Source organism: Bombus affinis, chromosome 17 (assembly GCF_024516045.1).
Source record: "Bombus affinis isolate iyBomAffi1 chromosome 17, iyBomAffi1.2, whole genome shotgun sequence".
NCBI classification, from domain to species: domain Eukaryota; kingdom Metazoa; phylum Arthropoda; class Insecta; order Hymenoptera; family Apidae; genus Bombus; species Bombus affinis.
In genome coordinates, this window is record NC_066360.1 from 3,998,877 (window position 1) to 4,025,174 (window position 26,298).

Consider the following 26,298-nt stretch of genomic DNA (forward strand, 5'->3'; position numbering starts at 1 on the left):
TAAATCGTGTGTTAAACGAACAGACTGAAATATTGGCTTGGCAACTAAGTGATTGCGGATTTTGTCATTGAGTGGTAATGACAAAATCCGCAATCACTTAGTTGCCAAGCCAATGCATATGTAGGTACATATACGTATAAATAAATCAGTTAAATATGTATAAATTGAAATAAATTAAGGAAAAAGCTGCAGACAATAAACAAAGCAGATCTTGTCACTGTTTCAATGCAATTACGATAGTAAATTTTATGTCATAATTATGAAGTCTATAATGACAGACAAAAGACAGTTTACTGATTGGCGCGCCACGAGTGGTAGTAATTTTTATGAAATATTTTCTATACAGAAAAGAACTGTTTATATCGCTATTTTATAAAAGCGAAACATTTCAGAAACGTGCAAACAATTTCGTATCATTTTGAAAACAATCGCGTGATTTGCAATATATTAGGTTGGCAACTAAGTGGTTGCGGATCTTGTCATTACCACCTAATGACAAAATCCGCAATCACTTAGTTGCCAACCGTATATTATATAACCTAACCTAACTTATTAAATAACCTAACCTCAATCACTTAGTTGCCAATCGAATATTATATTATATTTATTAATTGTATCTTTTGAACGTCGAGTATAATTTGATTTTGTAAAATAATGATCTTCTCTTGCACTTTTTAACCGTTAAACTTTCTTCTATCCGCCATTGTGTAATAATCATGAAACTCTTAAAACTTGTAATTTGTCAAGCAGATACAGAAACAACGTTCTAGTAGAAATAGAAACATAATGTTCCTGTTGCGATCTGACTTTCGTCGAAATTCGTTTACAATTACGTCATCATTTCGAGATATATCACAATTATGAAATTGTGATTTTATGGTGGCGAAACGTGGCACACGTATTAACGTAAGTACAGTAACCACAGTTGTTGGCACTGTTATACGTTGTTACGCAATTAATAATTGATTTATTTGCGTATTTGATTATCGATTATCAAAAGTAATTATATTTGATTCCCGTGACTGTGATGATCGAGCAATTTCCGCGTTCATTCGATTACGCTGATACAACGATTGAAAAGCATGGTGGGATTGATAAGAGCATACGAAGAGTAAATGTAATTGGGTTATAACTTGTAACAATGTTTCATTGTAACATTACGTTCCCTTCCTGTTGCAAATATTTCTGCAACAATGAATAATAAAGTTAAACATTAATGTACAATGTAATATACGATAACATAGAATAATAGGCACCTAATTGATCATGGGTTACACGTTGCTATGTTAAAATACAAAGAATAGAGGAGAAATCATAGATATAAAACAAATTTAATATAATAAAATAATATAGTGTCTTGTTTCTCTTGAAGATATTTCTGCAGTAGTAAGATATAATATTAGACACTTTAATAGTAACAAGTTTAATATAATAAAATAATATAGTTTCTTGTTTCTCTTGAAGATATTTCTGCAGTAATAATATATAATATTAGATATTTTAATAGTAACAAGTTTAATGTAATAAAATGATATAGTATCTTGCTTCTCTTGAAGATATTTCTGCAGTAGTAAGATATAATTTTAGACACTTTAGTAGTAACAAGTTTAATATAATAAAATAATATAGTATCTTGCTTCTCTTGAAGATATTTCTGCAGTAATAAGATATAACATTAGACATATTGGCTTTCTTAAATTATATTTTGGTAATAGTCAGCTAATTCATTAGGAAGCAAACAAGGGAAAATAAACTGAGGTAAAATAATTTACATCTTACTGTATCAAAGTACAAGCAATATAGCATGAATCATAGATATAAAACAAATTTGTCACACAATATCTATTAAAAAAATAATTTACACATACTTGAATGTCTTCAAACTTGGTAGAATTGTAGAATAAAAGTGAAAGAAAAAATACCAAGAAACGAGATATTGTCTCAAATATCTTATTTATATTATATCACATATTACATAAACAAATATAGAGTAGAAGTTAGGATTAAAGCTTAAAACTTGCGCAAAAGAGATCAAAGCTAAAGGTACGTGGAAAAATATACAATGAAGGAAGAAAAATAAGTTTTTACATATAAAACACGTTTTGCGAGAGAAATCATTGGAGCGTTGAAAAATCTACTATTGTACGCAAATGTATATAAAATTTCCCTAAAAAATAACGAAAATTGCTCATCTTCAATGTTTCTATAATTCTAATATTCACCAGATTCCTCGACATTAAAATAGATAATTATCCAGTAGCGTTAAATTAACTGGAAAAAAGAGCAAAAGTACAAAACTGTTTGTTTCCAATATACAACATAATTTGCAAATAAATTAACGATCAATTATAATAATATGGATGCTGAGCATCGAATTAATTAATTTCACGAAATTAATGATAAATTTAGATCCTGCCCTGGCTAATCCTCTAGGCGATCGCCTAGTTTACCGAAATCAAGAATCAGTCTCGAAGCTATGTATTAAACATCTGAGTAACCAGAAACTCGTCGAACCGAGTGATCCTCCATTTGCTCGCGAAGAACGCGTGTCCATTACCAAATGTAATTCGCAAAAGTTCTGTACTCGAAAGAAGAGGAACGTGAGTTGAAGGTGGATCGCCAGTATCGAAGTGAACCTTCTCTTTCTCTCTCTCTCTCTCTCTCTTTCTCTCTCTCTACTCCGAATGAAGATCGAAAGATCTGTTCAGTGGTGGGTGGGACGAGTGGGCGCATACAGCTTCGCCGCAATTACGTTTCCTCGTGCGATCGTTTTCGTGCTTCCTTCGTCCACGGTCATTCGAGTACTTGACCCCGGAACTGGCACGGAATATCTGTTAAATACTGCAGCCACGACTGCTTAGGATCGATATGTTCGAGTAGCTCGATTAAAATACACGTAAGTTGGTGTTATCGGACAGCAAATATTTACCGAGATTTGTATTTCTCTGAGTATAATCGAATCAATGGAGTCCACATACCGTTTTCTTCGTCAGATGTATTGGGTTGGCAACTAAGTGATTTTGTCAATACCATCTGATGACTGTGTACTGTACAGGTGAACATTGTGTATATGTATAAAAGGACATTTATCTATAGTTTGACACATATATATAGAATAATATTGTATAATACACAATAAATTTTATAACATGTATTGTACAGTACAATGTACTTGCACAATGTATATTATACAAAGTATATATTATACAAGTAACAAAGTAAAATAACTAGGAACAAAATGTTTAGCATTTTACTGTAATTATCAATTTACAGTAAATTGTATAACATGTATTGTACAGTACAATGTACTTGCACAATGTGTATTATACAAAGTGATATATATAATACATATTATATTATATATTATTACTTTGTATAGTATACATTATGCAAATAACAAAGTAAAAATATCTAGGAACAAACTGTTCAGCATTATACAATAATTAGCCCTTTATATTTATAACATAAATATATAAATTATAATATAAATATTTATAAATTATATAACATGTATTGTACAGTACAATGTACTTGCACAATGTGTATTATACAAAGTGATATATATAATACATATTATATTATATATTATTACTTTGTATAGTATCTATTATACAAGTAACAAAGCACAATAATTAAGAACAAAATGTTTAGCATTATACTGTAATTAGCAATTTACAATAAATTGTATAACATGTATTGTACAGTACAGTGTACTTGCACAATGTATATTATACAAAGTGATATATATAATACATATTATATTATATATTATTACTTTGTATAGTGTACATTATACAAATAACAAAATAAAATATCTAGGAACAAACTGTTCAGCATTATACAATAATTAGCACTTTATAATAAATTGTATAGCATGTATTGTACAGTACAATGTACTTGCACAATGTATATTATACAAAGTGATATATATAATACATATTATGTTATATATTATTATTTTGTATAGTATATATTATACAAATAACAAAGTACAATAACTAAGAACAAAATGTTTAGCATTATACCATAATTAGCAATTTACAATAAATTGTATAACATGTATTGTACAGTACAATGTACTTGCACAATGTATTTTATACAAAGTGATATATATAATACATATTATATTATATATTATTACTTTGTATAGTATACATTATACAAATAACAAAGTAAAATATCTAAGAACAAAATGTTCAGCATTGTACCATAATTAGCAATTTACAATAAATTGTATAACATGTATTGTACAGTACAATGTACTTGCACAATGTATATTATACAAAGTGATATATATAATACATATTATATTATATATTATTACTTTGTATATTATCTATTATACAAGTAACAAAGTACAATAACTAAGAACAAAATGTTCAGCATTATACAATAATTAGCACTTTATAATAAATTGTATAATACGTATTGTACAGTACAATGTATTTATACAATATGTATTATACAAAGTAATATTGGCAAGTAAATGATTGCGGATTTTGTCATTAGGTGGCATTGACAAAATCCGCAATCACTTAGTTGCCAGCCCAATATACACGGTGTTCGTGTTTCGAAAAGTTCCATAAATATGGAGAAGGGTATTACATTTTAAGAATGACGTTAATAAAATGATTCTGTACACGTGTTACGTTAATAAAATAGCAGGTGTTGAGAGCGTCGATCATATCGAAAGAGTAGTCGGTGCCTCGAAAGATACTTCGAAAATCGTTCGCTTTCAAGCAAAGTGTTCGTGATTCTGCCTGTAATATCTGTTTCCGTTTTACTGCCTTGTAACAAATGTCTGTCGTGTAATTTTTATTCATGGGAGGTTTGAGTTAGGAGTAGGAGCAGTGTTATTTGCCATGGGAAACTACCTACTATTACAACAAGTATAATAACACGGCAGGGAATAAATCGCGTATATTACAAAAAAGAACCGTGAAATATACCGTGTTACGTAGAAACCAAACAATTTATAAACTTGAATCTGTAAATTTTTCTGCGAACTTTCCTGTTGCTTGTCTCAATTATTAAAATCTTCCAATATTAAAGCTATCGCAATTATTAAAAGTTGTGAACGAAAAGGAAATATTTAACTCGGCAACAACTCATTAAAAAATAAATACCAGGTGTTTATTAAATACTAAACATACTTATTTCTTAAAAATAAGAAAATAAAATTGACAAATTCACTGGCAAAATTGAATTCCAAGTAAACGAAGAGCTCACTTTTCTGTTACTTTTGAACGACAAATATCGCGTTCACTTTTCCCATTTCGTTTTTACTTTGTATTTGCACATGAAACACGCTGCAGCCGAGACACAACAGTAAATTTAAACAAAAGAGGCGTCCGATCGCGTGAGTCTGCTGCGTCCGGATTTGCGTGCACCCGGATGCAACGAACTGTATCCGAACTAATAATTATAATGAACGTTCAGGTACCGGTATTTTTAAAAGGTAAAACAGAGTCCGCTGATAATTTTGTGTTTTTCCATTGCTTTCGAAAAATGCCACCGCGCTTTTCTTTTTCCAAGCATACGTTGCTCGATTAGAACAACTGTTCAATTGACTGAAGATTTTATTCACGAAATTTTCACGCTACGTAGCTCGTTCACAAATGCAACGCAAAGGTCACTCGTCGTTGTGGGACTTCTTTTCTACGTACGTTTTTCTCTGCGTTACGAGCACAAGATTGAACGAACTGTCGTGCACATAGTACGAAATAATACGTCGCATCGTATTTTATCTGAATTATTTTCTGCAAAATAAAGTGTCATAAAATTGCACAAAATATAGTACGCTTAATTATTTTTAATTAATTGCTCTTTAACCTAAAGTGTTCAGCCTGTCTTTTCTGCCTATCCTTTGTCACACAGAAATGTTATAATAAATAATTTTCTGAGATCAACATGGTCGGTAAAAATGACTCGAAAATGTAGTCAATCTGCTAGCAGATGGACACAACGACTAGAAAATGTAAATTGGAAAACCGATCGAAATTTCAAATTGGAAATTTGAGGTGGATTATTAATTGATTCGACGACTGTATCGTTAGAAATCTTCTTTATCTTTTACAATTTTTTGATGATAATCTTTTTTAGGTTTGAGAGATAATAGAAAGAATAAAAGAAATTTCTAAATAAAATAAAAAATGTTGCTTACTACCGAAAATAATTTTTGTACTGTGACATTCTTCGTATTAAATAGCGTAGCTTTAGTTTAAAAAAAAAAATATTTCGCTATTTCAGTTAATGTTTTCATTATCTTAAAATTAATACATTATTATTTCTCAGCATCAATACAAAATAAATATATGTTTCAATGTCTATTTCATTTCAAAATGCAACTATTTTATTATCATTGCTATTATTTGTATTATTATTGCTCTGACGCAATGCACAGACATTGCAAGACAATAAAGATAATTAACACTTTACCGACCGCTAACGGTTCAACAGCATACGCACGTCCGACCGGCAACTCAGGCGCAGATTCTCCCTGGCGCCGGCTTTGTTTCGGTTTAGCCTCTCCAATGCCATTCTTTTCGTTCATCGCGAACAGTAAGTTTTTCAAATTGGTATAAAACTCTGGGAGCTTACAAAGCAACGCATTTGACGCAACCGAGCAACGTACCTTAGTACTAAATAACAAATTACTGCTCAAATAATGAGAAAGATTGTCGGCAACAAAAAGCCGATTAATAGGCTATCGGTCGGTAAGCGTAGGCGACAAAAAGGCGATTAATACGCTATTGGTTGGTAAGCGTCGGAGACAAGAAACCAATTAATAAGTTATCGGTCGGTAAAGTGTTAATCTTTGGTTGAGCGAAACACGATTTATCCGTTTCGCGTCTCGTTCGGAAATTTTATTATTAAACGTAACTCATGTTTGGCCATATTTTGCCATGTTATATATCATATATTTTCGATTAGTTTCAGAAAAAAAAAAAAAAAAAACGGATCACCCGTCGAGTGGTCGCAGAACGATCGTCGTTTAAGCTACGATGGCAGCACCGCAGGCCTCCTCGCGTCTGGAATTGTTGCAGGTAGGAATATTTCCTCTTTTCGTGAACTATTTCTTCAATGAACTCGGTTATATGTATTAAAACCAGCATAAAAATCTCGTATGAAATTGCAATCAATAGCTTCTGCATCTTTGCTGAGCTCTTCGCCTTTTACAAATGACTCTACTACTGTTAGGTTGGCAACTAAGTGATTGCGGTATTTGTCATTAAGTGGTAATGACAAAATCCGCAATCACTTAGTTGCCAATATTTAAACGATTCTACGAATATTCAAAGTGGAATCTTTAGACGATATCGATGACAAATTAGCAAGATCGATTAGACACAAGTTGATATTTTTAGAATATTTATTATATTGTCCAATTACTTATACATATACATACATAGTAGATTTGAACTTGCACACTGGAAAACTATAAACACATCGTTGAAATAATCGTTGTGGACGAACCTTAAAATCTAAAACATCTTCGTTCTTCGTCTGTATCAAAATAAATCGCAACATTCATTAAGCAAAGAACGAACTTAATGCAGGTTTCGGAACGCATTGAAGCGCACAATGTGTGCACGAGATTGTCGTTGGGATTGTCGATTCACGTACGTGTATTCGCGTCACATTTCTCTAACGTTCGATTGTAATTTCGTACGACGTTCTAATTACACGTGGGAAATATTTTCCAAACATCCGCTTTACGATATCGTAAGGAATACGAAAGTTAAGCAGGAGGAAAATCCACGTTCTACTCGCAGCCCTTACATCTACAGCTCATGACCAGCTCGTAAATTAATTTAAACAAAATAAGAAATATCGAAATTAAAATACGACTAGGAGCTTCCGAGCTTTCGGTGTTATCGTTAAGACAAAAAAAAAAAAAAAAAAAAAAAGAAGAAACTACACTTGGCAAAATTCAGATACACGCTATAATCTTCTGTTTCTTTCGACGTTGCACTGGCCAAGAGTGTCTGGTCGTCTCGTAGAATGAAAATCTAAGATTGCATAGAACTGGTGTTCGAGGCCAGGCTGGCAACGATAATGGTAAAATCCGTGTAGTTGCGTAGAATCCAGGCAGGAGTATTCGTTTCGATTACCTAACCGTGTCCACGATCGCAAGAGTCCTTGCCAGTCCTGTAATCTTGAAATGCTCGAGCTGGTTAAGGCGGTACGCGTTGTATCGCCTTCTCCTTTGGCCCACGTAGCGCATATATGGCATCTTGTTCTTGGCTCGTATACACACAGCTGCACGACTAACGACTAATACGTACAGATGTAGCCGAAATCAACAAGCACCGACCATGTGTTAGCAAGTGGCGACGCTTGTCTCCAACCTCTCCCAAGCCGGTGATTTGTCAACAGTGGAGTTTCGGGAAATGGCCACGGTTCGACGAGACATTCAATAGTCGGTAAACTGAACGATCATGTTTCAGTTGTCGCAACATTCATGTTCGATTACGTATTATGTATCATGTATTTTTTATTATCATTATCATATTATGATTATCAGTGAGCCTTTTTCTACTTGAACCGATGATACGTGCGCCTTATATATACAGGGTGACTCCTAACGTTTTTACTTTTTTTATTTTAATTTGTACTTTACAATTTGTCCAGGACATTTGGTAATTTTTCTAACTTAATTGCAAAATAACACGTGGACGACTCCAAACAGCTGAGTTATTCGTTGTATGAAAATGTGTTGTTTAAGAAAAATTGCATGGCATCTAGGCAGACGTACAGTGCTCTAATTTGTTTTTTTATTATCTTAGCTATTTAGCGAGATATTAGGGTCAGTATGAATTTGTTTAAATGGAGCGTTTAATATTTGTTTCTTAAAGTTGGATCAATTACACAAAATTTGATGATTTACCCGTCTACGCTTTTTCGTACGACCAATAACTTGCGAGTTATTTTAAGTCGTGTCAAGGGCCTCACCCTGTATATTACTAGAAAACACATACAATGGAGAGTCATGCAGTAGTCCAACGTTTTAAGTATCTTCCCCATAAGTTTGACCAGAGTGGAGGAAAATCAAAATTTAAAAAATGGAACTTGATAAAAAGGGGGAAATCAGTTGATAATGAAATTCAGTGGTAAGAATGAAAATAAGTTTCAAGAGGAAAAGTGTTGCGATTTGTACGATACGTACGACATATTTTCAATGAGATTCTTCTTCCTTTCAACTATCATATTTCTCGCAATATGCCAGTGTACTAACGTGTACGTGTAAATAATTCAATGAAGATCAAGAATTATGATCAGGTCAATTATGGTCGTGAATGAAGTTTGCAATTTTACGTGCCATCTCTATTGGATGATACGTACATGCATCGATCATCGGCAATCTGGATCATCTCGCTGGGAAGTTCTTAAGTGCTGAGCTTGTTGACTTATTGCCGGTCGTGTTGCCAGAGCCAGAGGGTTCATCAGCCTGGCCACATCCTGCTACAGTCTAAAGTCTAGGCAGAACTCTTATCGCTTTTCACGTGCCACGCCACGGGTCACCGTGACCCCGTGTCCCCGAGTCATCGCCCCGTGCACGCGATCGTTGCATGCGGACAGCAAAGAGCGCCAGGCCTTTTGTCGTCAGCCAGAAACTATAACATCCGCGACTACATCCGCGACTTCTAAAACCACGCTAACTTCTTAAAAGTACTCTGCCACTCACAGTTGCTGTGCAGCTTAACACTCTGAAGATTGGAAGCGCCAATTCGCGTCTTTCATACTTGATGCGGTGTCCTATAAAAAATTTAACTTTTGTTAAAGAAAAGAACAAAAAAAGAAAATAAAAATAATGGACACTGGACGAAATGTTATGCAAGTGTTTTTACATTATAGGCTTCGATAATACGAAATTATTAATTTCAGTATATTAGATGTAATATTGGTCGCTTTGAATGTTTTTCAATCGCTGTGAAACAGCCAGGAAGTGAGGCTACGTGGTTGCCAGAACAGCGGGTCCCCAGAGTGTTAAAACCTGACGACACATTTATGCTTCCGGCTATCGACGATTTACTTTTGGAAACAGATCGACGCCGCGCCGTGCGTCGACCTTTCACACGTGCACCACCTCTACACGTGGTGTCTTCGTAATTGCGGTATAATTGGCGACGCGGTGATTCTACGTGAAAAAGTACGTCGAAAATATGGAATAAAATTTATTCATTCGAGGCTTTGTTTTCGAGAAAATCGAGGCTGTAAATTGGGCGGGTGTAGCCCAATTCTGGTTAATTCCGAACTGCACGGAATTAACCAATGATCGACAGTAAGTTGTTCTTCGTGAAAAAATAAGTGAAAAGTGTAGAATAAAATTTATTCATTGGACGCTTGGTTTTTGGGAAAACCGAGCTTCTAAAGTTGTCGAGTATACCCGAACTTAGGTAATTCGGGGCAAGACAGGACCGAATGATTGACGGGAAGTTTTCTATATGTGAAAATGGGTCGAAATTTCCATTCGTCATTAGCAAATAAATATCCAATCGGACAAGTAGTTTTTTGGAATAGAATATTATTTTTGTAAGAATTTATCTGAAGAAAAATTTAATCGAATAACTTATTCGGATAGAATAATATATTATATATAAATAGTTACGTGTTACATCGTGGATAGACGTGATACTAAATGTGATTTCCAATATATTCACAAGCTTCGTTCTACAGTTGTAATATTTATCGCCTTTGATAATTGCCAGGTTAGAAAGTTTATCGCCACGTGATAAATTATTCGTCTGATAAGCGAATAGTAAGAGTTATACCGATATCTGTATACGCTTGTACAAAATTAGAAGGAAACGGATAATTAATCAGTTAGCTGTTGCAACCTGTTTGAAAACTGTATAGCTAAAAATGCGTCTCAAAAAGCAAGGGGTGACGAGTATACTCGTCAAACACGGAGTATATATGGCTGTCATAATATAGAATTAAGTTGTATCGAAACGACTGTCTTACTTTTTAATTTTATTGCCGCAATTTACTGCAATTGCTAAACTGCAATTTAATCAGCAAATGGTAACTACTTTTTACGCGTGACGAGTATACTCGTCAAACACGGAGTATATATGGCTGTCATAATATAGAATTAAGTTGTATCGAAACGACTGTCTTACTTTTTAATTTTATTGCCGCAATTTACTGCAATTGCTAAACTGCAATTTAATCAGCAAATGGTAACTACTTTTTACGCGTGACGAGTATACTCGTCAAACACAGAGTATATATGGCTGTCATAATATAGAATTAAGTTGTATCGAAACGACTGTCTTACTTTTTAATTTTATTGCCGCAATTTACTGCAATTGCTAAACTGCAATTTAATCAGCAAATGGTAACTACTTTTTACGCGTGACGAGTATACTCGTCAAACACAGAGTATATATGGCTGTCATAATATAGAATTAAGTTGCATTCAAACGACTGTCTTACTTTTTAATTATATAGCAGTAATTTACCGCAATTCCTAAACTGTAATTTACTGCCATTCCTAAACTGTAATTTACTGCAATTCCTAAACTACAACGTAAATAGCAAATAGTAACTACTTTTTACGCGTGACGAGTATACTCGTCGTAGCACGAAATATCGCCATTCCTTCGTGACGAGTATATTCGTCGTAGCACGAAATATCGCCAATCCTTCGTGACGAGTATACTCGTCGAAAACAATTAACTGGACGATCGTATTATCGCTCGAATAATTCTGCAGTTATTATTCCAATGAACCTAGAAAACAATTTCTCCCCCATAACAAACAATTATTCCACGTATAAAATACTCAACTCATAATTATTTATCTGAAGTAAATATTTTTATTCGAAATAATTCGAATAATATCCAACTCCGAGAAGAACCACAGACCAGACGACCAACGTGCCGTGTTTTTCGAGCGGAACCAAAGTCACAAGGGCGATCTCTCGAATAACAGAAGCTATGGAACAAAGGGCTGGCTCTTAGTGAAGGGAAGAAAGAAGCGGACATGGCGGTAAGGCGGGTAAAGAATATCAAAGAGATCGAAAAGAGTACGGTGGACGCTTGGCTTGTCAACCGCGACTGGTTACCAAGAGCCGTAACTATAATAATGTGACGTCACTTCCTTCGTCTTCGGTCCGTCATTCGATGGCCCCTGCGCTTTCTACTTCGAGTAGATAGCGATCGTCTGAATTGTTCTTGACCTCTCGCAAGAGGCGCGTGCATTTCAATGCGACTGTGAATCGGAAATGGTCCCCGCAAGCGTAATTTCTCTACGAACAATGATAGTCATTAATAGTCTTCGCTACTACGATTTTTCCAACTAAATTGCTCAGTTAACTGGTTCAGTCGAAACATGAAGATGTAACCAGCACGCGTTCATGTTGCAGCGCGTAGAAACTTATTTCATTATTAGAAGAACCATACGATTAGGAAAATTAAAGTTTCTCGGGAAGGAAATTAGCTTGAAATAGAAAGTCTACACTGAGAAGTTACCAACAACTGGACAGTTTGACGCGAGTAAGAGATCGTTTCTGCTTTCGTAATTTAAACAACGATCTCGCAGTTTAACGAAAGCTGAAATCTGCCAGTTGCAGAGGTTTCCACTTGTCGAAATTTCCGAGCAAATGAAAAACGATGAACGAAAATCTGACGTACATTCGCATTTTCAGTATTTTCAGCTTCCCCTTGCACCTCGTTTCATTCGACCTACGTTAACGAGATAGCCAAAGAGGTAGCAGACGATGAGAATTCTGCGTTCGAGCGACGAGAAACGATCAGCTTGCGCGTGGTCGAAGGGCGAACGAGCATACGACTTGCCTTGTCTTTTCTTGACAGAATCCAACGACCGATTTCTCACATCTTGCGACACACGGCACAGTTGTAGGTTCGCTGCGAGTTGCGCAGGCAGCGGCGACACAACTTCTGTTGCAGAGGTAAACCTCTACTCGTAGACGTCCGACTATTCGAAATTCCAGCCACGCAAGTAAAATGACGCACCTGGACACGTGGCGAGCAATTCGAATTGAAGTAAATTCTAAATATTTATGGAAAAGGAACGAAGAAAATTGTGCCATACAGCTTCCACTGTATGAACCAGTTGACTTGTTAACCTTGCGTTTGACGAGTATACTCGTCGTCGCTTGTATTTATTTGCCCACTGCACGGGGCCTAACTCTGTCAGTGTTTTCTGAAACTAAATTCCGGTTGAAAAATAAGCGCGCGTATTGCTTGTTGCTGCCACATGATGTGCATCGCCATACGCAGAAACCAGGTTTCGCTTAGAATTTGACAGATGTGCGAAGTGGGGCGGATTGATTTTTCGTGGGTGGACGAGGAGGAGAGGATTTTCTATGCGCTTTCGATACATAAATAAGGCAGAAAATGTGCGCATATCAATAACAGAGCTGGCGTAGGTCGATTCTTACGGTTCTTCAGCTACCCACGTTGGCCTAAATCTCGTGACACGTTCTTTTTATCCTTTAAAATCCTTGTCGTCGACCTCTTGCTGAGATTTTCCGACACGAAATCGTGGCCGGTTGACGTCACCTTGTAAAAATAGTCGCCCGTTAACCTGGCCAGTGTACAATAGTTATGAACGCTGCGCATAATTGCACGCTTCGATCGCATAAACGTCGCAGGGATATCATTTTTAACGCTATAACTGAAATAAATGTAACATTGATAACGCCGGTATATTATTCATTCAGTTGTCATCGTGTAGCTTATTACAACGAAATGGGATAGTAGCGGTGGGATTGCCACGTATAATCATCTTGTTAATATACAAATTTAATTGATTCGATGTAAATTAGCGAACACGATGTGCGAGTAATGTGGACGAGTTTAAAATATCGCTGGTGAGAATACGTAGCGGCATTAGAATTGAAACAGCGAGATTATGTACGTACAGTAACAGTATATTTATTAATTATTTTAAAACACGATAAGATGATATATACGCGATATATACATCGTTAACTTAGACGTTCAATTTATGCCAGACGTAATTAATGACGCGAATGTTGTACGTGTACGTTAACGTTTGATAACGTGATAGTAATTTATCATTCATCTACGTTTGTCTACTATCGTGGAGTACTCTGAAAGAGGTTAAAGTTCGTTCGCTCTCGTTAGAGAAAATACTTGCGCTGGTGGAAAATAGAATTCACGAAGTGAAACTACTCTATTACGTGATAACACGTGAAACGTTGGATTTCTTGGTTGAATTTTCTTTCGCTCGGCAGTCGAATAAATTTACTTATTCTTTCTCGTATAATACGATCATTTTAATGGAACCATTCCCGTAAGATGTCGTCGAGTTTTACAAGGTTGGTCGCGATCTTCGTTTACGAAAAACAAAGTTGCTATCGCTTTGAGAAGCAACGTGCTGGAAAATTATATTTAACTATTGGGTTGGAAACTAAGTTGAGGATTTCGTCAATAGGTCATTCAATGATATTTAGAATTGCGTTTGTTCCAGAAAATATTCATACGAAAGTAGTAATATTCTAATAAATATGTTTTAATATTTATAAAATGTGGAACACACATGTAGTTCCACAATCGTTGGTTATCTTTTGCTTAAAAGATTGGAAACTAATGTCACAATTTACTTACCACGCGTATTAACACTGACTGCCACGCAGAAATCACGTGTTTTGCTCAGAACGCCACGGCAGTATTTTTATTATTCAAAGCATATAATGGCAAAATAATAATAAATCGATGATGTAAGACAACATTCCTCCCAAATGGACCGTTTATCTTATTGGTGGTCACGGGTGACCGCCGTGGCGCTTTGGCAACAATTGATAGCGACATATCGTAACAAGGCTTCGTTTATTTCAACAAACCATTCGCATTCGTTATTTCGTCGTAAGCAAAAAGTGCAGAATATATCGTTGAAACGCGTAGAAGATATTAATAAACAGTATTATGATAATTTTTATGATTTCGACGAAACGTTCGGCTGAAATGGTAGAGGTCAGGAAAAAAAAATGATGTTTGCTATAAAGCAATGGTAGTGGTAGATTACAAGAGAGGAAAATGTGCTGTAGATTTATCAGATCAAATGATAGCATATTCTACACCACATAGAAGAACCCTCAAGTGGTATACAAAATTAGCTTTAGAGTTATTGTTAAATACGTCAATTTCAAACGCGATGATACTCTATAAACAAGCAACAAAAACAAAAATCAAGGTACCAGATTTTAGAATGGCACCCGCAATGCACCTTACACGGTACCATTCACCAGAACCGTCAAATATACTTATTCGATAAAGATTGCCACACGAAACGCAGAAGAAAGAAAGGCAAGCGTAGTTGGCACGAAAATTTTGCAGAGAGTGTTATAAAAAAATGTTAAACAGTTATGATCAAAAATGGCTAAGAATCGGACCAAAAAGGTGACCACCTATTGTCCAGATTGTATCGATGAGCCACATTTATGTTTAAAGTATTTTAACACAATGTACCGTTAGATGCAACATTTGTTCTTTTTTTTTATATATGTTCTAATAAAAATGTCTAATTGTTCAATGGGGCACTTTTTATTTCAAAGTATCTTCTATTTATCGGTTATATTCAAAATGCCCTAACTGTCAATTTTCATACAATTTTTACAATTGCAAGATGAGAAGATACAAATATAATATAAATCTATTAATATGGAAAATTTAATGTTGGTTTAAAAGAATTTCTTAAACCAACTTATAATTCAGAAATTAGAAATATATAACAAATAAATAATTATATAAATTCTTATAAATACTTCAAAATATTTTTACTACACAGTAAATAATTTCTTTATAGAGAGAAGATACAAATATAATATAAATCTATTAATATGGACAATTTACTGTTGGTTTAAAAGAATTTCTTAAACCAACTTATAATTCAGAAATTAGAAATATATAACAAATAAATAATTATATAAATTCTTATAAATACTTCAAAATATTTTTACTACACAGTAAATAATTTCTTTATAGAGAGAAGATACAAATATAATATAAATCTATTAATATGGACAATTTACTGTTGGTTTAAAAGAATTTCTTAAACCAACTTATAATTCAGAAATTAGAAATATATAACAAATAAATAATTATATAAATTCTTATAAATACTTCAAAATATTTTTACTACACAGTAAATAATTTCTTTATAGAGAGAAGATACAAATATAATATAAATCTATTAATATGGAAAATTTAATGTTAGTTTAAAAGAATTTCTTAAACCAACTTATAATTCAGAAATTAGTAATATATAACAAATAAATAATTATATAAATTCTTATAAATACTTCAAAATATTTTTACTACACAGTAAATAATTTCTTTATAGAGAGAAGATACAAATATAATATAAATCTATTAATATGGACAATTTACTGTTGGTTTAAAAGAATTTCTTAAACCAACTTATAATTCAGAAATTAGAAATATATAACAAATAAATAATTATATAAATTCTTATAAATACTTCAAAATATTTTTACTACACATTAAATAATTTCTTTATAGAGAGAAGATACAAATATAATATAAATCTATTAATATGGAAAATTTAATGTTAGTTTAAAAGAATTTCTTAAACCAACTTATAATTCAGAAATTAGTAATATATAACAAATAAATAATTATATAAATTCTTATAAATACTTCAAAATATTTTTACTAAATAAATAATAAGTAAATAATAAGTAAATAATTTCTTTATAGAGAGAAAATACAAATATAATATAAATCTATTAATATGGACAATTTAATGTTAGTTTAAAGGAATTTCTTAAACCAACTTATAATTCAGAAATTAGTAATATATAACAAATAAATAATTATATAAATTCTTATAAATACTTCAAAATATTTTTACTACGCCCTAAATAATTTCTTTATACAGAGAAGATACAAATATACATTCAATAGGTCATTCAATTCATCAATAGTATTCATCAATGGTATTGACAAAATCTGCAATCGCTTAGTTTCCAATGCAATACATGTAACATCATTTTTCTACAAAATTTACTGAATTAAAGTGACGAGAGAAGATAACACTGAACTTGATACGAGCTTATCGTTGTATTGCGAAAGTAAAATGTCAAAGAGCTGGTGACACTCCGGAGCCAGAGATGGAGCGAAACATGGAAACCACGAAATGACATTTGATTTCACGTAAATCATCGCGTAGACAAATGATACGCTTCTTGATCGATAATTCAATAAATCTGAGACGTTGAAATTGGACTGAAGTAGCGACCTAAGCAAGTTACGTAACCGTAATACGATCGGACAAAGTATCTTCGCTAATACGTGGCTGGGAAGAAATGATAAAACTGGCGATTCATCGTAATAAAACATCGTGTGGTTGTCGGAGCGACGAAGCTGCGGCGAACGTAATTTTCCAGGGGTGGACAGGTGCGATGAATCGTTGTGTCTCCTGTCTCTGATTCGATGCCACCGCGTTCCCTCCGTAAAAAGAGAATTCCATCTGCAAAGATAGACAGCTTCGTGTCCCCGTAAGTCGCTTGAGCGACGAGCTGCCAACGATAACGAGTCCGCTCGGTAATTACGTTGCTTAACTGGCCAAGTATCCCGCGGAATTACAATTACAAATCGCCGCGAGGCTTCTCATCAATTATTTATACGAGATCACCGTTACGAACGCTGTGGAACACACACACACACACAGAGCGTGCTCTCTCGTTGCAAACCTACATTTTGGATTTATCCGTGTTTCAGCACGGATAACACACTTCCAGTCGCGTTATCGCCTCTCTCCTTCTTTTCCTTTTTTTCACTTTTTTTCCTTTCTTTCTCCTTTTTTTTTTTTTTTTAAATTTCGCATTGTGTCACGCATGGGGAACTGTGAAATTCGTGTAAACCACGGCAGATGAGTAGAGAGAAGCAATAGCAAGAATTGTATTTTTGTAAGGACTGTGCTTCGCACGTTCAGTGGTGTGAAAATGGGTCGAACATCTGGGTCGATTCGTAATAACTGTATTTGTAGGAATTGATGATGAATTCACGATTGGAAACGGCAGTGTATTTTTGCTTCTTATGGAATTAGCGAATCTTATGGAATGATGGATTTAAATTACGCATTAAAATAGTGTAATATGTTTCAGTATTTATAACATACAGTGCCGTTTTCACGTTATTGCTTCTGTTAATTTGGGACACTTAATTTTAGTTTGAAAGAATTTTTTTAATGCTATTTATAATTTGGAAGTTAGAAAGTGTGAAGATCAAGAGGTTGCAATAATAAACATTTATCATCTATCAATAAAAAGTACATATTAAAAGACATAGCAGCAATATGTTTTACTATTTTCTACATATAATACTTTGTATATTTATTATGTAAATATCAGTATTTTTATTAATGTGGAACATTTGATATTAGTTTAAAAGAATTTTTTATTCCAACTTATAATTTGAAAGTTAGAAAGTGTGAAGATCAAAGGTTGCAGAATAGCAAATAGTAGTTTTACAGGGAGATTGCAGTGATTCAATAATAAAGATTTATCATCTATTAATAAAAAGTACATATTAAAAGATATAGCAGTAATATGTTCCACTATTTTCTACATATAATACTTTGTGTATTTATTATGTAAATATCAGTATTTTTATTAATGTGGAACATTTAATATTAGTTTAAAAGAATTTTTTAATCCAACTTATAATTTGAAAGTTAGAAAGTGTGAAGATCAAAGGTTGCAGAATAGCAAATAGTAGTTTTACAGGGAGATTGCAGTGATTCAATAATAAAGATTTATCATCTATTAATAAAAAGTACATATTAAAAGATATAGCAGTAATATGTTCCACTATTTTCTACATATAATACTTTGTGTATTTATTATGTAAATATCAGTATTTTTATTAATGTGGAACATTTAATATTAGTTTAAAAGAATTTTTTAATTCAACTTATAATTTGAAAGTTAGAAAGTGTGAAGATCAAAGGTTGCAGAATAGCAAATAGTAGTTTTACAGGGAGATTGCAGTGATTCAATAATAAAGATTTATCATCTATTAATAAAAAGTACATATTAAAAGATATAGCAGTAATATGTTCCACTATTTTCTACATATAATACTTTGTGTATTTATTATGTAAATATCAGTATTTTTATTAATGTGGAACATTTAATATTAGTTTAAAAGAATTTTTTAATCCAACTTATAATATGGAAATTAGAAAGTTTGAAGATCAAGAGGTTGCAGAATAGCAAATAGTAGTTTTACAAGCAGATTGTAGTGATCCAATAATAAACATTTATCATCTATCAATCAGAAACACATTAAAAGACATAGCAGTAATATGTTTTACTATTTTCTGCATATATTTATATGTAATTTGTAATTTATATGTAATTGTATTTATATATTTGTTATGAAAATATCATTGCTTCTATTAATGTGAAACATTTAATATTAGTTTAAAAGAATTTTTTTAAACCAACTTATAATTTGAAAATTAGAAAATGTGAAGATCAAGAGCTTCTCGTATAACAAATAGTAATTTTACAAACATTTATCATCTATCAACCAAAAACACATATTAACAAGGTGTAGCAGTAACATGTTTTACTATCTACAACGTGCACTATTTCATATAATTGTTATATAAATATCACTGCTTTTATTAAAGTGAACAGTTTCTATCACCTCAAAGGAATTGTTTTAATACAATACAACTTATAATTTAGAAATTAAAAAGTGTAAAGATTAAGAGATTATGGAATAGCAAAGTAGTTCTACAAGTAGAACTATATCTATCAAAGAAAGGTACATATTAAAAGCTTTTAATTTACACGCTAGCCTTTGTTATTTCCACTAACGATAAAGCCCTTGTTAAACGTATGCACGATGTGAAACAATCGTTGTACGCGTGCACACAGTTACTGCTTTCTGGCTTTTAATATGAAAATAAAAAACTGCTCGCGACACGAGTCGTAATTTTTCTCCCCTCTAGCAAACAACCACAGATTACAGAGAGTGAAAAGCAAAATCTCAACGATCTCTAAAATCTCTAAAATAAATTATTATTATCAATTTATTTAATTTAGAGATTTTAGAGACTGTTGAAATTATAAATTGTTAGAAATTACAAATTATATTTCTTTCTTATTAAATATAAATTTAAAGATGCTAGTGTTACTTATTTATTAGCAAAATCTCAACAATCTCTAAAATCTCTAAAATAAATTATTGTTATTAATTTATTTAATTTAGAGATTTTAGAGACTGTTGAAATTATAAATTATGTTTCTTTCTTATTAAATATAAATTTAAGGATGTTAATGTTACTTATTTATTAGCAAAATCTGAACAATCTCTAAAATCTCTAATTTAAATAAATTAATAATAATAATTATAATTTAGAGAAAATTAATAATTTAATTTAGAGAATAATTTATAAATTATTATTATTAATTTATTTAATTTAGAGATTTTAGAGATTGTTGTCTCCAAAATCTCTAGAATAAACCATTATTATTAATTTACTTAATTTAGAGATTTTAGAAATTGTTGAGCAATCTCTAAAATCTCTAAAATAAATTATTGTTATTAATTTATTTAATTTAGACATTCTGGAAATTGTTGAGATTATTAATTTATTTATTTTAGAAATTTGAGAGACTTGAGATTTTGCTAATATATAAGTAACACTAACACTCTCAGATTTATATTTAATAAAAAAGAAACATAATTTATAATTTTACCAGTGAAAATTTCAATGAATCCTTTATCAAAATAAATTTCATAATAAATAAATAAATCTAACCCCTTCCTCCAACAAATTAATCACCCCGATTTACGCTAACTATAGTACGCTTTCTAAATCTGACGTTTAATGTTGGTAATATTAGTAAGTTGCAAACCAGTTGAACGCTTTGAACACGAGGATACTTTTTTATTCAACTCGTTACATCGAATTTATTGAGTGTTTGTGATTTTCTACTTAAGGTGAATTTTGCATATATATTTTTACAACATTCGAACGATTAAACGTAATGTAAAGATACGTGAAAAATTCTAAACTAACAGCGAAACTGGAACATTAACGTAGCTTTCGTTAAATCAATAAAAATTCTTTTTTCTCTTTTTCTTTTTCTCTATTCTACTATCGAACATATTAACTATACTTATTAACACACGTTCAAGCTATGCTTAATTATTCGAATTATTTCCATCGTGATTTTTATTGTTCACTGTATTCCTTTGATAAGCAATTCCACTAAAAATTTCAGCAAAGTAACAGCAGTCCAATTTATCACTTCGATGTACCACGTCAACTTCGAAACTTTCGTCCTCGCGAACGAGACAGAAATTTAGACAAATATAACTCGACCGTATCATACCTCGTCAAACCGACAGGATGAAATTGAATTTAAACTGTAGCTCGCCGCAGCTCTAATCGACGCTTCCACGAACCAGGAGGAATTAAACGAGAAAAGAACCATAAACGATATTAAAAAATTGGTAAAAATTCGGTGGATAAAGCAACGCTTAATCGCTGGTTCGGTGCGCGTTAGCTGCTAACGATCCGAGGCAAGCAACGATTCTTACGTCTTTTTTACGTTGCAGAAAACGAGGGAAAAGCGAACATGTTTTCTTATAGCGATGTTCCCTCGCATTTTCTCCTCCGCGCGTTGACCTTTTTCTATGGGGACTGGCCTCACTTCGAAGTTGCTGTTCGCAGTTGCAGCTCTCGTTCCATACTTTAAATGCCTGGAACCGTAAGAAGAAACGGCGGATCGCAACCGACAATTAAGTTCTTCCGCGTTATCCGATAGCGTGCGCACATTTTACGCCGATTTTACAGCCTTCGGATAACATGTTTCAGGGTTAGATTGTTCGTTGCGATTTTACTGCTTGTGTGTTAAGAAAACATTATACCGTGAACACGTTGCCCCTTTAAACCATAAGATTGATAAATGGAACGATCGTTTAAATAAATTCTTACCGGTAATTGAGCGAATGCATTGCGCTTGGCTGTCAGCGAGTGTTTCGTGATGCTCTTAAACGTCAGATTTAGAAAGCGTCAGACGAATAGTTAGCGTAAATCGAGGTGATTAATTTGTTGATGGAAGGGGATAGATTTATTTATTATGGAATTTATTTTTCCTATTGAAATTTTAACTGGCGAAATTATAAATTATGTTCCTTTTTTATTAAATATAAATTTAAGAGTGTTAGTGTTAGTTATTTATCAGCAAAATCTCAAGAATCTTTAAAATCTCTAAAATAAATAATTATTACTAATTTATTCAATTTAGAGATTTTAATTAATAATACATTATTATTATTAATTTATTTAATTTACATTTAATAAAAAAGGAACATAATTGATAGTTTCTAATAATTTATAATCTCAACAATATCTAAAATCTCTAAATTAAATAAATTAATAATAATAATTTATAAATTATTCTTTAAATTAAATTAGTAATTTTCTCTAAATTATAATTATTATTATTAATTTATTTAATTTAGTGATTTTAGAGGTTGTTCAGATTTTGCTAATAAATAAGTAGCACTAACACACTTAAATTTGTATTTAGTAAAAAAGAAACATAATTTCTAATTTCTAATAATTTATAATCTCAACAATCTCTAAAATCTCTAAATTAAATAAATTAATAATAATAATTTATAAATTATTCTCTAAATTATAATTATTATTATTAATTTATTTAATTTAGTGATTTTAGAGGTTGTTCAGATTTTGCTAATAAATAAGTAGCACTAACACACTTAAATTTGTATTTAGTAAAAAAGAAACATAATTTCTAATTTCTAATAATTTATAATCTCAACAATCTCTAAAATCTCTAAATTAAATAAATTAATAATAATAATTTACTTTAGAGATTTAACATTCTTAAATTTATAATTATATTTAATAATTCTTATAATAATTCTTAATAATAATTCTTAATAATTCTTATATTTAATAAAAAAGAAACATAATTAGAGATTAATGTTAGAGATTTAACATTCTTAAATTTATATTTAATAAAAAAGAAACATAATTTATAATCTCAACAATCTCTAAGAAATATTTGCCTGGAGGGAAGGTGTGCAATTTAAACGACACGTCGGTTGCCATTGCTGAATAAGCAATTAATCAGCAGTAGGCTATAAAATCACGAAAAACCATGGAGCTAGGCAATTACAACGAAATCGACGATATTTCACATCGGCCCGTTGATAACCGAGAGAATTAGATCGTCGACGTTACGCGTATTACGTCGGTGCATAATTGCTGGTATCCTCGGTGCTCTATAATCACGTAACGAGCTCTGTAAGCGGATTTTTTCCTCGTTCGCGCCTTCCAACTTGGGAAGGTTAAGCGTGGGCATCGCCACGTAAACGTATCGTACTTATGGTGAGGTCATTTTGCGCATTTACGTCGTCGTTCTGTTCGAGAATGCGTCTGTTTCACTTCCTAGAATCGGATCACCTACTCGCGTTAATTCTCGATCAGATTAGTCAAGTTACTGGAATTCGAGTCGTATAAGTCGGAGTAACCTGATTTCAAGTGGATGTTTAATGGCAAATGATATCACGGTAAGAGAAAGACAATTTGGTTGAAGGCTGAAAATAACATTACACGCGACTACTTTTCATCGCGATACAACTGTTACGACATTGCAACTGTTGTTTCTCTCGAGTCAAGGAACAGTTCGATACGTCTCAAGTTGAATTTTGTAGAAATATGGAAATATGGTTCTAATTAATCTTGCTGAAGTAGCAACTGACCTGGAAGATGCATGTAAAATGCAATTCTAAATATTTGTAGGTTCGTGATTGCACATTATTTATATTTAAATTAGTAATTATTAATGTTGGTAATATTAGTAATTATGTGTAGTATATTTGGTATTAATTTTAGTACAATCGAAGACTTTTCTTATATTTATACAGTAAAAACTACAATAATTGTATATATACAGTTTCCGTAGAAATAAACACTGCGACGTAGATTTTACGTTGCTGTATCTCTCGGGTACACCGCAATCTCCGAAGGAATTTTTACGACCACAGCCTTCGCAGAGTTAAAGTAAAATATAAAAAATTCACATTAAAGTAAAGTGGCACTCCGAGTGTAGTGACTTGGTTAATATAAATGAAAAGAGAAATTGGAGAAGATATTTCGAATGACTACTTCATGCTGATAAAGAGGTTTCGAGTTACTTGAATTTAAATTGCTTCAATTCAGGTAACTTGACTAATCCAAGAGACTTCGTGTTTGTTCGAATTCAAGTTGCTTCAGTTCATCTATGCGAGTACAAAGTTCACGTGCAAGTTAATTGAATAAAAGAACTTGGAAGACTTGACTTCAAGTAGTAACGTACTGAAATATCAGCGATAATACTTGAAGCACACATTGCTTCACACTTTTTATGTTTATGCATATAAATAGTATCATGGAGAAAATAAAAATTTGAAGAAATTGTAAGAATCAGAACTTCATTTAGAACTGGAAAGATATTTCAAGTCAAATAGAATAACACACCAAAAGGGTTTCAAGTTACCAGGATCTAAATTGCTTCAATTCAGGTAAAGGACTCATTCAAAGAAGACTTGAAGCTTGTTCGAATTCAAGTTCATCTGTACGAGTACAAAGTTTGCATGCAATTTAAGCAACTCGTATCCAAATTGCTTTAATTGAACAAAAGAACTTGTAAGACTTGACTTCAAGTAGCAACATACAGAAATATCGGCGATGATACTTGAAGCACATATTGCTTCACAGTTTTTACGCTTATGTATATAAATTATACCTTTGAGAAAGTAAAAATTTGAAAAAATTGTAAAAATCTAAACTTCATTCAAAACTTGAACGATATTTCAAATCAAATAGAATAAAAACAAGACAAATGGGTTTCGCGTTGCTGAATTCCAATCGTTTTTCAATTCAAGAAACTTGACCAATGTAAACAAAGTTTCAGACTGAAAGTACGATCATTCTGATGCGCTTTACGCGATCGCGTAATCAGTTACGTTGCTGGTAAAACGAAGAATAAGGATTTCGGTTTAATAGCAACGTAAAAGTTATACCTACGCTTCTATTGCTAGCGGCTAAAAGTTTGAAGCTTCTTATGAAACTCGTAAAAGCCGACGTTTCGTGATGTTTTGCCGTTTTATGACAGGTTATCCAGTACCTAAGTGCACGGTATAAGTGTAATGGAAACTTAAGTTCTCCTCTCCAGTGATTTGATTTATCGCTTTCTTAACTTTATGGAGCGAGGCGTTGAGAATTATGGTGATAAGAGTGTTTAGTAATTTAATAACTCTTTCTTGTAATTGCAGTGTTCGGCATTATGGTAATTCTGATAACGAGTAGTTTGTAACAAGGCAAAAGATATCGAAGGTTAATCTTGAACTATCTGTTCGCCCATTAAAAAGCTATTTCTTTAATCATTTCCTTATTCAATTTATTCAATTGAATATTAAATATTCAATCCACTTATATCGTCGCAGTTTTTATTCAATTCGTGTTACTCCATTTTCCTTGCAATTGAATGAAATTTCCTGTAATTTTCCCTTAAATTAAATTAAATTTCCCTCCTGGCAAACTTTTCATAAGAAAAGCGACAAAGCTTAGCAAACTACTCAATACTACTCAGATACTACATCGTACTACCTTATTTTATGAAATACTTCTATATTATTATATATGCATATTATAGTTATTATTAATAGTTATATTTATTATTATAGTTATAATTACTATCTATTAGTTTATAAATATTCCAAGTTTTGTTCAATAAAAATTATTCAGAAGATAACAATGAGATACAAAACACCGTCAGTCGGTTCAAACGTACTGGGACTGTTCCACGCAAAATCTGAAGAGCGTGATCGCGCTGCTTGGGTCTCAAACGATTAAAATATATCGCCTATGGTAAAAAAGAAAGAATTTTCTACGTGTCCAGGTACTTTCAGCATCCCAGTGCGTTTGCATTTAAAATATAGAAAATTATATCTGGAAGAAAGGAAGTCTTACGTTGTCCATTGGACGGTTCGTTAACCCCTGGACGTGCAAATGAAATGGGACTCGATGCGAGCTAAAAACACCATTTAATTTAGCTGCACATGAAATTATGTAGAATTGTTGGCGTCTGGCGGACGTCAACGTGCGAAGTGACATACTCAGGAAACGACGTCTGTCAGACGTGTTTGTGTGCCAAGGGGTTAACTGCGTCGTATCGTTGCAACGATGATACGGGTCAACTTTATCGATTGTCTTTATCGCGCACGCTGGTCGAGGCTAACGTGT

The 26,298-nt window shown here is 32.6% G+C and overlaps 1 protein-coding gene and 3 long non-coding RNA genes across 5 annotated transcripts in view; 2 read left to right on the forward strand and 2 right to left on the reverse strand.

Moving 5' to 3' along the window:
* Nucleotides 1–26,298, forward strand: part of LOC126926017 (serine-rich adhesin for platelets-like) — a 90,186-nt gene that overhangs the window by 17,500 nt on the left and 46,388 nt on the right. Inside the window, exon 2 of one of the 2 annotated variants that reach the window (XM_050742085.1) lies at nucleotides 6,934–7,046. The exons of the other annotated variant lie outside the window; for it this stretch is intronic. Within the exon in view, the coding sequence (XP_050598042.1) occupies nucleotides 7,005–7,046 (42 nt within the window). The 5' untranslated portion in view covers nucleotides 6,934–7,004. The remainder of the gene's footprint in view (nucleotides 1–6,933; nucleotides 7,047–26,298) is intronic. 2 annotated transcript variants of the gene reach the window in all.
* On the forward strand, nucleotides 7,053–7,917 carry LOC126926066 (uncharacterized). The gene is made up of 2 exons (XR_007714248.1): nucleotides 7,053–7,200; nucleotides 7,266–7,917. It is a non-coding gene; the product is annotated as an uncharacterized LOC126926066 (long non-coding RNA).
* On the reverse strand, nucleotides 8,875–10,790 carry LOC126926061 (uncharacterized). Its single transcript, XR_007714242.1, has 2 exons — nucleotides 10,613–10,790; nucleotides 8,875–9,759 (listed from the first exon to the last, which is right to left on the reverse strand). It is a non-coding gene; the product is annotated as an uncharacterized LOC126926061 (long non-coding RNA).
* Nucleotides 15,282–26,298, reverse strand: part of LOC126926053 (uncharacterized) — a 149,845-nt gene continuing 138,828 nt past the window's right edge. The window contains exon 3 of the long non-coding RNA XR_007714232.1: nucleotides 15,282–15,403. This is a non-coding gene — a long non-coding RNA (uncharacterized LOC126926053). The remainder of the gene's footprint in view (nucleotides 15,404–26,298) is intronic.